Source organism: Elephantulus edwardii, unplaced genomic scaffold (genome assembly GCF_000299155.1).
Source record: "Elephantulus edwardii isolate Elephantulus edwardi_28Jun2011 unplaced genomic scaffold, EleEdw1.0 scaffold00121, whole genome shotgun sequence".
NCBI lineage: Eukaryota > Metazoa > Chordata > Mammalia > Macroscelidea > Macroscelididae > Elephantulus > Elephantulus edwardii.
The window spans coordinates 2,416,079-2,433,461 of NW_006399871.1; the positions used below are offsets into that span (position 1 = coordinate 2,416,079).

General features: G+C 41.2%; 1 protein-coding gene across 1 annotated transcript in view; it reads left to right on the forward strand.

Moving 5' to 3' along the window:
• The first annotated feature begins 10,073 nt into the window (after positions 1 to 10,073).
• The window catches only part of LOC102865830, a 50,349-nt gene continuing 43,039 nt past the window's right edge, over positions 10,074 to 17,383 (forward strand). Inside the window, exon 1 of the mRNA XM_006893027.1 lies at positions 10,074 to 10,163. Within this exon, the coding sequence (XP_006893089.1) occupies positions 10,074 to 10,163 (90 nt within the window). The remainder of the gene's footprint in view (positions 10,164 to 17,383) is intronic.

Sequence of the window (17,383 nt, forward strand, 5' to 3'; positions counted from 1 at the left end):
TTCAGAGTTCCTGGAGTGCACAGGTCAAGTCCAAACATAGATCTATCTACTCCTTTGGTCTCAGGAGCCCAAAGGAAAGTTTATCAGAGGGAAGGAGTTTTCACATTCATGGAAAAAAATCATCTCCCTGAGAGATTTCTCCAAAGGCAGGACAAATGTCTAGGCTGGCTAAGTCATCACCATCCCTTTCTGTATAGATAATTTTGAAGCTGTGCCCAGAAGGAAATGCAGTGAAAATTTTACGGAGTAGGATGCTGTGGGCAGAAAGAATACCATGTTAGGCATTATAAATAGGAGGTGGTGGGAAGAGTAATTCTTTGTTCAAGTCATCCAGTTGTGTTTTTCTGCATTAGATAGCTAAGACAGGAGCCAAAGTTTTTGTGTCAAATATATCTAGTTGTTGCTGGGTGTCATTGAATCAGAAAAGACCCACAACTGACCCTTCAGTAAGTTCATTTTTTGCCTTTTTATTTTTATTCATTTTAATTGATATTTTAATGAAAGTTTATAGAGTATTTGGATTTCCATTCATTCATTGTTGCACATTTTCCTCCTTGCCCCCACCCCATTCACTTTTTTATTTATTTTTTAATTTTTATTGTATTATTTTTACATGTGCCGTCAAATCAGATCTGACTGGTACAGGAGGAGATTGCCCCCTCCTTCTCTAGCAGAGCATCTGGTGGATTTGAACCGCGTACCTCTGGGATTGCAGTGCAGCATCTTGCCACTAGGCCACCAGAGCTCCCTCCCATTCACTTTTTTAAGAAAAATTTCCTTGTACAATTTGCTCACCCACTCCCAGTCCACTTTACTGTGCAGCTCTTATTCTGGACTGTTGTCATGCAAATAATACCTAATCATATATTCCTTTAAAGCAATTCTATTCCTTATTGATTTCAATGCAGTGTACAATATTTATCCCCTCTTATTTTCCTTCCAACCCCCATGTCAGTGACCCTGGAGGACCTATTACTGAATGAAATATCTCAGTCACAAAAGGACAAATACGGCATAATGCCTTCAGTGAGTTTTCAGAGATAGTAAATTGCATGGGAATAGATTGTCCATTTTTCTCCTGTGAAGCAGCCGGTGGATTCGAACCATATGCCTTTGGCTTGGCAGCACAACTCCTTGCCACTAGGCCACCAGAGTACCCTAAATATGTCTTATTGTTGAATTCCGTCAAGTTGGAGCTGACACATAGCTGACCCACCAGCAGGTTTTCAGAGGCAATTAATCTCACGGAAGGAGATTGCCCACCCTTCTCCTGGGAGCAGCTGATGGCTTTGAACCACATGTTTTTATGTTTTTGGGATTGCAGCACAGCTTCTTGCCACTAGGCCACCAAAGTTCCCTATATCTTAAACAAGTTCATATAATACTTTTAAGTAAGGCAAGACTAATCTCTTAATAAAGAAAACACACACATCATCAGTAATTTTTTTTTAAATGACCTATTAATACTCGTGATTAAAAAAAAACACTCTTGGGGAGCTCTGATGGCCTAGTGGCAAGAAGCTGCACTGTAATCCCAGAGGAGCATGGTTCGAATCCACCTGATGCTCTGCCGGGAAAGGAGGGACAATCCCCTCCTGTACCAGTCAGATCTGATTTGACGGTACACACACACGCACAAATAATAAAATTAAAAAAAAAAACCAAAACAAAGCACTCTTAACAAACTGGGAACAAGGAAGGGAGGGTAATTGGTGGGTATTTATTAAAAAGTTAGAAGCCTTTCTTTTATTTTTATACCTGTAAAGAGGATAGAAGGAGAATTGATGCCTCTGAGCTGTGGTGCTGGAGAAGAGTATTGAAAATGCTAAGAAAATGAACAGGTTCATCTTGGAGAGGGTTAAATCAGACTGCTCCTTGGAGGCAAGGATTCTGAAGCTTCATCTGTTATCCTTTGGACATATGTTGCAAGGAGCGACCAGTCCTTGGAGAAGGACATCGTGCTTGAGAGGGTGGAGGGACAGCACAGGAGAGGAAGACCCTCTATGAAGTGGATTGATTCAGTGGGGTAGTGGGGGTAGGTGTTAGGAGACAGTGATATTGGCACAGGACAGAGAAGGGTTTAGGGCTGTTGTAAGTAGGGTTGCTGTGAGTCGCAGGCAACTTGACAGCACATAACAACAATGAAATGGAATGGTTTCCCACAAATAATGAAAACAAGGCATGATGTCCACTCCAGCCACTCTTACTCACCATGCCTAAGTGTATATGTGAGTGCAATCAGGAAGAACACAAAAAAAGTCAACCGAAAACGGAAAAAAACCACTCTTCTACCTTATTTTAGTCCAGAAGAAATAATTTTCTTTATTAAAAATTCTAAACAATCTTAGAAGGTAGCCTCCAAAATAATGTACTTATTAAGGTCTCTGACTACAAAGTCAATATTTTAAAAAGAATTCTACACATTGTTGTGTGCCGTAGAGTCTGCTTCGACTAACAACCCCTTCATGTACAATACAAGGAAACCCTGCTTAATCCTATGTCATCCACATAATCTCTGCTGTGCTTATGCCTGTTGATGTAGTAGTCACTGTGTTGTTTCATTTAAGGCTTTCCTCTCTTTTGCTGACCTGCTTACCCAAGTGTGATACTCTTCTCCAGGAATTTGTCCTTCCTGAAAACACCCAGAGCACCTGATAAGAGACCCAGAGTATGTGATATGAAATCTACCCATCCTTTATTCCAAGGAGTGCTCTGACCACACTGACTTCAAAACACATTTATTGTGTCCATAGAACATCCCACATTCTTTAGCAACTCCACAATTTAAAAGCATTCCACATTCTTTAGCAACCCCACAATTTAAAGGCACGAATTAGTCTTCAGTTTTCATTGTCAAACTTCCATGAGCACATAATCAGAATGATGTTACTCAGCAAGTTATAATAGGTTATTGTCCAGTGTCTTAGTTAGCTAATATAGGTGTAACAAAGATACCACAAGCAAATGGCTGAATAAACAAATTTGCTCTGTTACAATTTAGGAGGGAGGAAACCTAGGTCCAGGACCACAGGTCTAGGGGAAGGCCCTCTTTCTCCATCAGTGGAGAGGAAAGTCCTTATTTTCATCAGTATCTATAGGCCTGATGCTCCCTGTAGACATCCATGTATTTTGTCATTTCCTGCAGTTAGGAGTTTTGTCATGCAATGTCCAGGGTGCATGCCACTCCTGGTGGTTATTTCTTTTTAAAATAAAATTTTATTTTAATTGTTATTTTAACGAACATTTACAGAGAAGTTAGATTTTCATTCATTCATTCTTACACATTCTACCCCCTCTCCCTCCCTTCTACTTCCTTCCTCTCCTCCCACAGTTCACTTCCCCTCCCCCATTCATTCACTGTCACATAATTACCCCCTCCCCCCAATCCTCTTTGGAATGATGTTCCTTTTATTCTGGGCTATTGTTGTAAGTATAATGCCTAATCATATTCTTTTTAAACAGTTCTTTTCTTCATTCATCCCAATACAATGGTCTTTATCTATCCACTCTTAACCTATTCGCTTCTCAGACCCCCTGTCAGACTTTTTTAACAGTGGTGCTATGCAGTATTTGTCCTTTTGTGACTGAGATATTTCACTAAGCATGATGTCCTCCAGGGTTCCCCATGTTGTGTAATGTTTTATGAGTTCATTGAATATATACCATCATTTTTCTATATTTTTTAGTGGATAAAAGTATTACAAACTGCAATGTTTAGGAACTCTCCTTACATATGATTAGGACTATAATGGGACTAGAGAGTTTGCATTCTATCCTTAACCCTCCTATAACTGCTTGATTTTTTTTGAATCATGAGTGATCATTAGATAGATACTACATTATATCATTAAACACATGATTTTTTTTTACACATTTCAATCCTTGACACCGATATATGGCTATATTTGTGTTCAAAATGTCTATTATGGTCTAATAAATGTTAACATCATTTTTTTTTGAGGAAGCGATTTCTTTAATTTTATCGGAATCCAAGACACGACAAGAAAAACACCCGAAACCACATGGAGACAGAAGATGAGACACAACTCCTCCCCCACCACCTCCCTTGGCCCAGGAGTGGGGACAAAGTGTGGGTAGGACAGCTGTGGGGAGACCATGAGCCTCAGTCCAGCCCTGCAGGCTCCAGGCCTGTGGGAGGAAAGGGCAAAGAGGAGGTGGGCCTGGCCCCCAAGGGGGAGGGAACAGCTGAGGGAAGGCCCGGGCCCTACCCCCTTACCCCCTTACCAACACAGGCAGGTGGCCCACAGCAGCAAGGGGGTAGGCCATGGACACATTCATGATTGAGAAGCAGCTGGAGAGGAGGCAGGAGATTCGATTATCTGGGCAGAATCCCTGGGGGTCAGTAGGTGGGGCCTGGGAGAGCCCCAAGGGCCAAACCCTGAGGTCACAGGAGATGGGGTCAAAGCGGGGCTAGTGAGTGAGGTCCTGAGTGAGTGGGTCAGCAGCTGGGCCCCTTCTTCCTGTTGCTGGGGGGCCCGCCTCCAGGGAAATGGGGTAAGAAAGCAGCCCACCGCCTGCTGCGGACAGTGTCAGATGGCGGAGAGCAGGTGGGCCAGGCCGTGACCAGTCTGCCCCAAGGTCTGTGGGAAAGGAGAGGTGGAGGGCGGTGGGGACAGGGGCTCGGCCGGCTCAGATCCAAGGTGGTGTTGCGAGTGTCGGGCCCCGCATGAGCTAAGGGACCGCATGAGCTAAGGGACCGTGCTGGAGACCAGCAACTCTGGTTAGACAGGAGGCAGCAGCTTCTCAAGAAATTCCTTCACAGCCGCCATCTCCTGAGGGCAGGAGCTGTGCATGACACCTGGGTAAGTCTTAAATTGAACCCTGGCGGGTGTGACAACAGACCGGAGCTTTTCAGCTGTGAGGGCTCCAAACCGGACAGGCACCATAGGGTCCAGCTCCCCATGGCACTGCCAGGTCCTTGGCACTGCCAGGTTCTTGGCACTGCCATTGGCTGCCTGAGGGAAAGCCCGGTGCAGAGGCAACCAACAGCTCAACGCTACGATGCCAGCCAGAGGGTGGGGGAAGGTGAGAGCAGTAACATCATTTTTAAATTAGCATTAAATGCCAGTCACAAAAGGACAAATATTACATGATACCACTGTTGTAGAATGGGACTGTCCTTGGGGTTGGGGAGAGACTGAGTAAGATGGGTTCAATAATGTATACTGCACTGAAACAGAGGAGGGAGAAAACCGTTTAAAAGAGAGATATAACTAGGTATTTCTGTCATCACAGGAGACTAGAGCGAGGGCTACATGGTGGAGGGGACCTGGGGGAGGGTTTGTAAAACAATGAAAGAATCTTTTCTTTTACTTTTCCATAATTTTTGGACTCATGTACTTATAACTTGTTAGTCAAATTTGTGTCTTCTAGGTTGCAACACCCCCATGATACATCTTCAAGGATATGTACATGTACAGCCAAGCACAATCAATAAGAGTGCATCTGAATTCCAAAATCAATCTCCATAATAGTCTATGTGTTTCCTACTGCCAAAGGGGCCCTTTAGAGTAGTGAGAGAAGATCTTCACCCTGAAACCCACAGCGTCCCTTTTCAGCAGGAAGTAGCTAAGAGAATACGCTGTCCCCTTTTCCTTATGACTCAGGGTGAAGTCTCTCTCAGGGAGGAGTGATAGGGAATGGCAAAGGATACACTGACAAAGAAGATTAATCAGAACTGGCTTTGACAAGCACTGTGGCATTTGGACAAGAACAAACTGGGAGGAGGGTAGAGAGAATAGTGCAACAATGAATGAGTGGAAGCCCAAAATCTCTGTAAATGTTTATGAAAATTAATAAAATATAATTATAGGGAAAAAAAAAGAAACAGATGATGGAGAGAAGAGTTTAAAAGTGATATATGATAGGGTATTATGGTTCTCACAAGAGTCCAGAATTGAGGTTGCATAGTGGAGTGTACTTGGAGCAGTGGGGAGTGTGTGTGCGGGGGAATTGTATACCTATGAAAGAATTTTTCTTTTAGTTTTCAAAGAGAGAAGCGAACTGGGGGGAGGGATGGGCATGGAGAAAAGTGCAACAATGAATGAATGGAAATCCAAAATCTCTATAAATGTTCATTAAAATTAATAAAATAAAATTTAAAAAAGGTAGGAAAAAAATTAGCATTAAATGTATATACAAATCATATTGCTCATCAGTATAAATAAGAAACAAAAGATAATGACTTTATTTTAATTTTATAATAAACAATAGAATTCCAGAACATTTCACTATGCACATATAGAATTGGTACATAGATTAAGACACAGAACAAGAGGGGTCTGCAAGGTTTAAAATCAGGAGAGGTGTGCATCAAGACTGCATGCTTTCACCATAAATTGCCAACCTGTCTGCTGAGCGAATACTCTGAGAAGCTGAACTCTATGAGGAAGAATGTGGCATCAAGATTGTAGGAAGACCGGCTCAACAACCCGAGATACGCAGATGAGACAACCTTGCTTGTTGAAACTGCACAGGACCCGAAGCACGTATGGATTACACCTGAGCATCAAGAAACAAAGAATTCTCACAACTAGACTAATAAACATCATGATCGGTGGAGGAATTGTTGAAGTTGTTATTGTATCACATAGGTTTCGAATCTTATGAAAATGAGCAGTGGCAATGACATTTCCTAAATCTTCCATCTTCTCGCAGAGTTGTATATGCCTAAGCATAAAAGGGTGATGTGGGGATATTAAGTAGTCAGTACATTTTGCGAGTGGACTTGTAGGTAGGTAATTAAAAGTGCCTTACTTGCAGTGCTTAAGGCAATTAAAGTGCTAATTAACCAAAGAGAGAAATTGAGATTTCATTACTCTGAGCTTCCTAAAGAGGGGCCAGCAAGAAGTGCAGCTGAAAGTAATACTTGGACAGTTTTCTTTGTAAATGCTTTTTTTTAATTGCCTCTCTGCATCTCATCATTTAAAACTAACACTGACACAGAAACACGATAAAGCAAAATAAAAATATATTTTCACTAGAAAGGAATTTCACATGTTGCAAAACAATGAGATTGAATAAAAAGACATTTAAAAATTGTTTGAAAATCCTGACATTAAAAAATTGTTTGAAATCCTCTTTTATCGTGGCGTTGCTGGGGCAATCAGCTGCTTCACCACGAAGCTGAACCTTCACAGCCACTGGCTGTCAAAAGCCCATTGAGGTGGACGGTGAACGGAAACCTCGTACATTTTATGAGAAGCGAATGGCCGCAGAAGGTGCTCTCTTGGTGACGAATGGAAAGGATACGTTGTCCAGATCAGTGATGCAAACAACAAGCAAGGTTTTCCCAAGAAGCGGGGTGTCTTGACCCATGGCTGCTGAGTAGGGGACACTCTAGTTTACAGACCACAGAGAACTGGAGAGAGGAAGCGCAAATCCCGGCGGGGCTGCATTGTGGATGCCAATCTGAGTGTTCTCAACTTGGTTATTGTGAAGAAAGGGGAGGAGATCCCAGGACTGACTGATACTATGTTGCCTCGGGCCCCAAAAAAGCCAGCCTGGACTTCCTGGTAGAGAGACAATGACCCTGACATGTAACACCTGAGCCCTGTAACACATGCAAGGCAGGGCAGCCTGCATAAAAGTGATTCTATTTGAAGCTATATTGTAAATGTTTCTTTTTATTTTTTAATAAAATTTTTTCTTTAAAAAAAAAACAAAAAAGCCAGCAGAATTCGCAAACTCTTCAGTCTCTCCAAGGAAGGGGATGCCCGTCACTGTGTTGTGAGAAAAGCCACTGAACAAAGAGGGCAAGAAACCCAGGACCAAGGTGCCCAGGATTGAGCGTCCTGTTACGCTTACCCGCATCCTGGAGCACAAGCGCCGGTGCATTACGCTGAAGGAACAGAGCACTAAGAGGAAAGAGGAGAGCACTAAGAGGAAAGAGGAGGACGCTTTAGAGGACGGCTAAGCTTGAGGCCAAAGTAAAGCGCCAGGAGCAGATCCCCAAGAGAAGGAGCCTTTCCCCTCTGAGAGCTTCCACCTCCAAATCCGAATGCAGTCAGAATTTTCTATGGGTGGCAAATAACTAAGCTCATGTATTAAATATGTTTTTTAAATTAAATCTTAAAAAAATTGAAATAAATCACCAAATGATATTAAACAGTTCTGCTTTTCAGAGGTTATCTTTCATAGGACAAAAAGGGTTATTACAGTTATTTATTATTATGAAGAAATTATATTATCTATTCTGGTGTTCATAAAGAATTCACAAACAACAAATGCTGGCGAGGTTGTGGAGAAACAGGAACCCTTAATTCACTGTTGGTGGGAGTGTAAAATGAAGGCGGTGTGGTGCTTTCTTAAAAAGTTGCAAATAGAGATACCATTTGACCCAGCAATTCCACTACTAAGAATATACTCCAAAGAAACCATAACCGCCACCCAAACAGATATATGCACACCCTTGTTTATCACAGCTTTGTTCACAATAGCAAGGAGTTGGAAACAACCTAAGTATCCATCAACAAATCAATGGATAGAGAAGCTGTGATATAGTCACACAATGGAAGACTACGCTGTTTTGAAAAACAAGGAACTCGTGCAATATTATTCAAAATGGGTGAGCCTAGAGGACATTAGGCTGAGTGAAATAGCTCAGTCACAAAAGGACAAATACTGCATGGTGCCACTGTTGTAAAACAGGACTGACATCAGGGTTGGGGGGAGACTAAGAAAGATTGGATAAATTATGTATACTGCATTGAAACAGATAAGAGAGAGAACTGTCTAAAAGGTATGTGTGATTAGGTATTGTTGTCATGACATGAGTCCAGACCGAAGGCTGCATAGTGGAGTGCACCTGGGGGAAGGGATTGTATAACAATGAAAGAATTATTCTTTTACTTTTCAAAGAGAAGAACGAACTGGAGGGGAGGGGTGGGCAGGGAGAAAAGTGCTATAATGAATGAATGGAAATCCAAAATCTCTGTAAACTTTGATTAAAATTAATAATCATAATAATAAAAAGAATTCTGGGATCCTCATTCACAAAATACTGTACTGTAAACATAGCATTAGTTTTGAAATGGATGCAAAATGAAACAAGAATAGTGCACTAGGATTTCAGTCATTGCACTAAAACTTTTTTTAACATATTTACATTATTCATTTTCTTTTCATAGAAAAGTAACACTTGATCTTTTAAAAATGACATTATTATCAGAACTTAAAAAAGGTTTGCTCTAAAACCATCCCATCCTGCTGCTCCCCCAGGAAAAAAGACAGTATAATAGATCTTAATTTTGAGAAGCTCATTAGCAATGGGTAAGGCCTTGAGTCCCAAACTTCCCATGCACAGTGCAAAGAATGTGTTGCTGAATGCATTTCAATGACACTAACAGGTCAGTCTGGTGACTACGGTGCACCTGATCCAGGCCATGGTCTTTGCAATTACTTGGTATGCATCGGAAAGCTGGACAATGACTAGGGATGATAGAAGGAGAGTTGATGCCTTTGAGCTGTGGTGTTGGAGAAGAGTATTGAATATATCATGGACTGCTAGGAGAACAAACAGGTTCGTCCTAGAGAGGGTGAGACCAGGCTGCTCCTTGGAGGCAAGGATTTTGAAGCTTCATCTGACATACTTTGGACATTTTACAAGCAGAAACATTCCTTTGAGAGGGATGTCATGCTTGGGAGGGTGGAGAGACAGCGCAAGAGAGGAAGACCCTCGATGAGACGGATTGATTTAGTGACTGGAATAATGGGGGTAAGTGTGTTGGAGACAATAGGATTGGCACAGGATAGAGCAGGGTTTTAGGGCTGTTGTACATAGGGTTGTGATGAGTCACAGGCAACTCAACGGCACATAACAACAACAACAGGCCAGGTGTGGGTAGGAATGCCCTCAGCTGTATGGATCCAGCCCCAAGGAATTAGGCTGATCAGATCAATCTGTAAGTCCACACACCTGTATCCTCTCTCCATCAGCTCTTCACGGGCTGTTGGTGGAGATCCTTCCAAATGCTGCAAATTTTGACCAAGCCTTTAAATTCAGAGCAACCTGTAGTGGAGAAAGGAGACTGGGCTGGGCAGGGCTGAGTAACATGGAGCAACGATTTCCTGATGTAGTAGTTCTTAAAATCCTCTCCTTCCTGGATGTACAGAGCTTGCTGCAGGTTTCCCAAGTGAACAAGGTAAAAACCTCTTCTCCCTCAGCTGCTCTACTGAATTGACTGACTGGTTATATTCTCACCTTGCTGCCTTGCTCACTTCTTCATCAACTATGGGCTCATTCTCAACCAGTCTAACAGTTTTTTTTGTTTTTGTTTTTTTTTTATTGTTCTTGTCTCTTTATTCATTTGAAATTATAAAAGTTGTAATTAATTTCAAAATACATATGCATATATTTGCTGTAAAAATTTCATACAGATGAGGGAAACAAATTGGAAAAGTTAAGTCCCTTCTAACAAAGGACCCCACTCCCAGTTCACTTCCTTTCCCAGAGGTATAACAGGGCAAAAAGTTTCAGCTAAGCATGTAACTCTTCAGACCTGTGTTATCCAAGATTACAACAGTCTAACAGTTTTGATTTCAGATCTATCCATTTTACTCAGATAAACCAGTGCTTGTGGGACTCAGTGCCCTCTCCTGAGAAATGTAAGCACCAGTTTTCAGAGTAATAGGGAGATGAGTTTTGGAATGAACATCATTCACTCTAAAGGTCTAATTGAATGCAAATGAGAATGGCAAACTGATATGAAGGTGTTGCTATGCTGACTTGGTGATCTTTGAGTCCTTATTGCAACCCCTAGGAAACCCACATTTCTTCCTTGGAACTCCCAGGAAGACTAAACTTAGCAGAGAGAGGTCTCCACTGATAATATTCTTCCCCTCTCTTTTCCCTTTTCCTTCCGACTGTGAGAGCGTGGCATGCTGAGATTCTGCCTAAATAAACTGCAGTCTCTGCTCCCAGATCAAAATGGTAGCAGCAAGTCAAGGTTCAGGTTTGGATTGATTGCTTATCTCCTCTTTTGTCTCCCTTAGCAATGGAATGCACTTTCAGAGAGTGATAAGCTGTGGAGGTAAGTAAAGGAGAGGGCAGAGTCAAGCAGGAAGAAGAGGTTTCCTGGAGAGAGGACAATGATTGTGCACGGGCTAGAGGGTCTGGCGAGTGGAGGGTATATGGGATGTGGGGTTGATCAGGGAAGCCTGAAGAGATTGTGGCTCTGCTTCCAGAATGATATCTTTGAAGAGATGGGCCTTCTGCTCTTTCTCTGATGAACATCCGGGCACAAGGACTTGGAAGCAGTTCTTCCTTAACCAGGTAAAACAGGAGCATCTCATGACGTTGGCTCAGCCAGAGGACTTTACTTACAAAAAACCTCGGGACATAGGTATGTATACAACTGTCCTAGAGGCGAATGATGAATTTACATCCTCAAATCCATTTCCCCCTTGAATGCAGTTCTGTGGTCTTATTCAGTGAAGGGAATCCTAGAACTTACTGTCCTCGGGTTGATTCTGACTCACAGTGACCCTTTAGGACAGGGGAGGTCTGTAAGTCCCTGAAACTGTAAGCCTTCATCTTTCTCTCATGCAGGGCTGTCAGTTCAAACCCTTGATCCTTCTGTTAGCAGCCCAGTATTTTACCAGGGTTCCCAATAGAAGGGAAAGTGATTCAAAATTTACTGGCTCTTGGATTATCTTCATAGACAATTCTTTCCCCTCTTGACTATCTTACGCTGAAACAGCCACTGAGAATGATCTTTTTCTTGCATAAAATTATGCTCTGTTGCTCCATTTACAATCCCTCCTAGAATAAAGTCCAACAAACATAAAAGTATTAATTAGCAACTTGGAAATAAAAAGGAACTCCAACTTGTTGCATTCGGGAAATCTGTTGTCAAGAACCTCTCCAAAGTGCTAAAGGGCAATGGTGTCATTTTAAAGACTAAGGTGCACCTGATCAAGTCCAGAATCTTTTCAATAATTTAGTATGCACCTCAGTGTTGGACAGTAAATAAGGATGACGTAGAAAGAATTAATGCCTTTGAATTGTGATGTTAAAAAGAGTGGTGAATATCTCATGGCCGATATCTTGGGGAAAGTACAATCAGAGTGCTTCTAAAAGGCAAGGATGATGAAATTTTACCACACATGCTTTGTTCATGGGTCAGAGTGGGCCGGTCCTGGGGGAAAAAAACCCATAGTTTTAAAGGTAGAGGCCAGAGGAAGAGAGACTAACCTTCGACAAAAGGGATCAATACAGTGACTGAAAAACAATGGGTTCCAGTCATTAGAAATAAAAAAAAAAAAAGAAATAGTGAGGCTGTCACAGGTTCGGACCCGTTGTTCATAGGGTCTCTGTGAATTGCCATCAGTTTGATGGCACCCAACAATAACAAATGCTCACTTTATTCTTGATACCTCTTCTCAAACTCTGAACATTATGATGTTCTTGGTCCCATTTTAAATTGATAGAAATTGTGATTAAAAAGAGGTGAACCTAGGGAACTCTGGTGGCCTAGTGGCAAGAAGCTGCACTGCAATCCCAGAGGTGTGTGGTTTGAATCCACTAGATGCTTTTGCTTTTCTGGAGATGAAAGGACAATCTTCTCCTGTACCAGTCAGATCTGATTTGATGGTACATGCAAAAAAAAAAAAAAAGAGGGGGGACAAAACTTAATAATCTCTCAAATGGCTAATCTACAGTGGGAACAAATGTTGTTCAAAATGTTCCTAAGAGAATGCAGGAGAAATAAAAAAATGACTTTTGTTGCCAGAATATTTCATTATTACGTTTGGATCATCCCACACATGTTGGTGCCAAGTATTATCTGTTTGCTCCTAGGGAAAATAAGCACTATTGCCTATCTCTCAGGAAGTGGCCTGTCTATGGATGGACAGGAAAAGTCAATACTTTGTGGCATATCTACATCACAGCTCTATGCCTGGGATGTGCAAATGGTGAGTCTGGCCTGGACCAAGCATTGCTCTTATGTAAGTCTTCTTTATTAGAGACATAAGACAGAAATATTGACAGCATAATTGTAGAGTTGGTGGTATAAACAAATTTTCAAATCAGATCTTCTTTTTGACATCTATGACCATTCTATTTATATCATAAACACATGGAGATCTCAGATTTTAATATATGCTTATTATATGTAAATGTGTACAAAGATTAATTTTCTTATGTCAGCATGTATATTTTACAAAATCACTTCTTTGTACTGGTATCATAGCCCTTTGTTATCTCATCTATCTCATTGTCAACTTTAACCATTTTTTTGCATTGACTTTTTCTCAAAAAAGTGGTTTCTAGTTCAGATTGCCTATAAGATGTGTCATATTAGGATATATGGTGCAAGGAATAGAGAGCTGAAAATCCCAGTAAGGTCAAAGTATTGTATTTTCTTGGCTTTTTCTGGTTGGATTTCTTCCTCCCTTACTCTCTTTGAACTGTAAAATGGGGTAATGATCTTTCTGATTCAGAGCCTTTGGAAATATGGTAAGTACCTTTTTACAGAAGATTACAAGAAAATGAGATAAAGCTCTCTTAGATAACTTGCTTTAGGGGATAATTCGTCTCAGTCACCATGTTCCTGGGGACACTTAAAGTAGAACAATGAATAGGTCCATGTGGAAAAAACCTCAGGCTTCCTACCAAGGTTCCACAGTAACTTGCCATCTTTAAGTGAATCACCTTAGAAACATTATCCAAGCTCATTCAAGCCTTTAGGTTCCAATATTGAATAACTCAAGTTTGTCAACTCTTGAATTTTGACCAACTTCATTCCGTGTCCTAGTAAGATTTTACTTTTATTTTGCTTTGAGTTGCTATGTTTCATTGTATTTACTATGCAGAAATTACTAGGTAATACAGAATCTAAGGAGGTCTTTGGGCAACAGAGCAACAAATACTAGCGACAATGTGGAGAGACTGAAACTCTCATTCACTGCTGGTAGTAGGGGTATAAAGTGGTATAACCACTATTGAAGGCAGTATGGTACTTTTCTCAAAAAGTTAGAAATGGACATACCATTTGATTCAGCTATTCCACTACTGGGGTTATACACTAAAGACACCAGAACCATGATACAAATGAATGTGCGCACACCCATGTTTATTGCAGTGTTATTCACAATAGAGGAGAGGAAAGCTGCCCAAGTACCCATTAACTAATGGTCAGATAGACTGTGGTACATCCATATACTGGAATGTTATGCACCACTAAAAAACAATTAATTTAGAAGACACCACACAACATAGCTATTCCTTGGAGAAGGATATGATGTTGGGAAGAGTGGAGGGTGGTGAAGGAGAGGAAGACCCTCAACCAAGTGGACTGATATGGTGACTTTTGGAATGAGTTCTTGTGTGTCAGGATGTGTGAAGAAGGCACAGGATAGAACAGAGCTCAGATCTTTTGTTCATAGAGTTGCTATGACTTGCGCTTGACTCAACGACACCTAACAATGACACAACATAGATGAGTCAGGAAGACATAATGCTGAGTGAAATATCTCAGTCACAAAAGGACAAATAAGACCGTTGTTACAAAAGTAAGATAGACATAGAGAGGAGAAAGCAGGGAAAAGATGGGTAGATACTGAACATTACAATGGTGTAGGAGAAGGGAGGGACTATCTGAAGGGATTGAATGATTAGATAGTATGTGTGTGGCAATGACAGTCTGAAACAAGACATGCATTACCAAGTGTTTGGGGGGAGGAGAAGGCAAGAAAAGATATATCAATGGATGAAAGAAACTATTTCTTTCTATGAACTTTAACTGACATCATAATTTAAAAAAGAGATAAAAAGAATAACTATTTTTCTTAAAACATGAAAGGTATGTGTCAAGGTATATCCATTCTCCATACCTATTCAATCTGTTTGCTGAAAAAATAATTTGGGAAGCTAGACTTTATGAAGAAGAATGTGGCATCAGGACAGGAGGAAGACTCGTCAACAAACTGTTATTCTGAAGGTGAGGAGGACTTCAGGCACTTATTGCAGAAGATCAAGGGATACAGATTTCAATATGGTTTGCATCTCAATATCAAGAAAACAAAAATCATAACTGGGCTTACAGGCAACATCATGATAGATGGAAAAAAGACTGAAGTCATCAACTATTTTGTCTTAGTTGGGCCTTCAATCAACGCCCTTGGTACCAGCAGTCAGAAAAGATGAGTTACATTGGGAAATCTACTGTCAAGAACTCTCCAGAGTACTAAAGAGGAAGCAGTAGTGACATTTTATAACCCTGATCCAAGCCATGGTTATCTTAATTGCTTGCTATGCAACTGAGAGTGGGAAGTGATTAAGGATGACAGAAGAGTAACCGATGCCTTTGAGTTGAGTTTTGGAGGTTACTGACTCTCCTGTGGACTGCCAAGAGAACTAATAGGTTTGTCCTTGAGAAAGTGAAACCAAGGTGCTCGTTGGAGGCAAGGATGACCAAATTGTCTCATATTACTTTGGGCATGTTGGTAGGAAGGACCAGTCCTTTGAGAAGGACACTACTTGGAAAGGTGAATAATCAGTGTAAGAGTGGAAGACCTACAAGACACATGGTCAAATTAGCGATAACAATGGGCTCAAGTGTGTTGGAGATGATGAGGATGGCACAGGAAAGGGTAGAGTTCAGATCCTTTGTTTATAGGTTGCTATGATCCAGGCCAAGGTCTTTGCAGTTACTTGCTTTGCATCAAAGAGCTAGACAAAGACTAAGAATGACAGAAGGAGGATTGATACCTTTGAGTTGTGAGGCTGGAGAAGAGTGTTGAGCATTCCATGGACTGAAAAGAGTCAACAGGTCTGTCCTGGAGAGGGTGAAACCAAGTTATCCTTAGAGCCAAGGATTTTGAAACTCTGTCTCACATACTTTGGGCATGTTGCCAGGAGAGACCAGTCTTTGGAGAAGGACATCATGGTTGGTAGAGTGAAGGGACAGCACAAGAGAGGAAAACCCTGAATGAGATGGATTGACACAGTTACTGAGATAATAGGGTTAAGTGTGCCGGAGACAGTGAGACTGGCTCAGGTTAGGGCAGGGTTCAGAACTATTGTGCATTGGGTCACCGGTGACAGCATAGATCAACAATGAATTGCCATCAGTTCAATGGTGGGTAACAACAACAAGACTACTAAAGAGTCAACAATGAGTCAGTTCCCACTCGATGGCATTGCATTAATGCATTTCTTTAGTTCATTTTTTTGTGACATATAATATTGACAATGATCCAATAAGAGTTGTGCTAGCATCATACTAAACTTATAAGAAAGTCACAGTACATAGGTCAATGGTGGTTAATTTGATACGACACAATGTATAGAAATGATTGTATGAAACACAATGTGAATGAAGGAAAGTGTGAAACACAATATATATGAATTTATATGGAAAAATATAATAAAAACATTTAACATAAACAAACAGAAAAAGAAAACCTTAGTAACTTGATGAATGTTAATTGTTAGCAAAAGGCAGAACTGGTTTGAGCCCAGGCAGTTGATTGGTCTCCATATCTACCATGGAGTAAGTTTCTTCCTCATGTTTATTCTTCACTAATAAAATATTTATGGGAATTTTCACATTCATGGCACTAGAGATATTATAGTTAATGTCAGAAAGATCTTGGCTGAAAGCAGAGTACCAGAGGAATGTCTATCTGGATTTCATTGACTATGCAAAGGCTTTTGACTGTGGATCACAACAAACTGTGGCTGACTCTGAGAAGAATGGGAATCCCAGAACACTTTATTGTGCTTATGCGAAACCTATACTTGGACTAGAAGGCAGTTGACAGAACAGAGCAAGGAAATACTGCATGGTTCAAAATTGGAAAGGGTGTGCACCAAGGATGTGTCCTATCTCCATATCTTTTCGACCTATATGCAGAACAGATTATCAGGGAGACTGGGCAATATGAAGAAAAGTGTGGCATTAGGATTGGAGGTAGACTCATCGACAATCTGCTTTATGCAGATGACACAACCCTGCTGGCTGAAACTGAGGAGGACTTAAAGCACTTGCTGCAGAAGGTCAAGGACTGAGGCCTTCAGTATGGATTGAAGCTCAACATCAAGAAAGCAAAGATTCTCACCACTGGGCTGATTTGCAGCATCATGATAGATGTCGACAGCTTCAGTTTGCTTGGCTCCACAGTTAACACTCTTGGTAACAGGAGCCAGGAAATAAAACAACGAATTGCATTGGGAGAGTCTGCTGTCAGAGACCTCTCCAAAGTACTGAAGAGCAACGATATCAGTTTGGAGACTAAGGTGCATCTGATACAGGCCATGGTCCTTGCAATTACTTGCTATGCATCAGAGAGCTGGACAATGACTAGGGATGATAGAAGGAGAGTTGATGCCTTTGAGCTGTGGTGCTGGAGAAGAGTA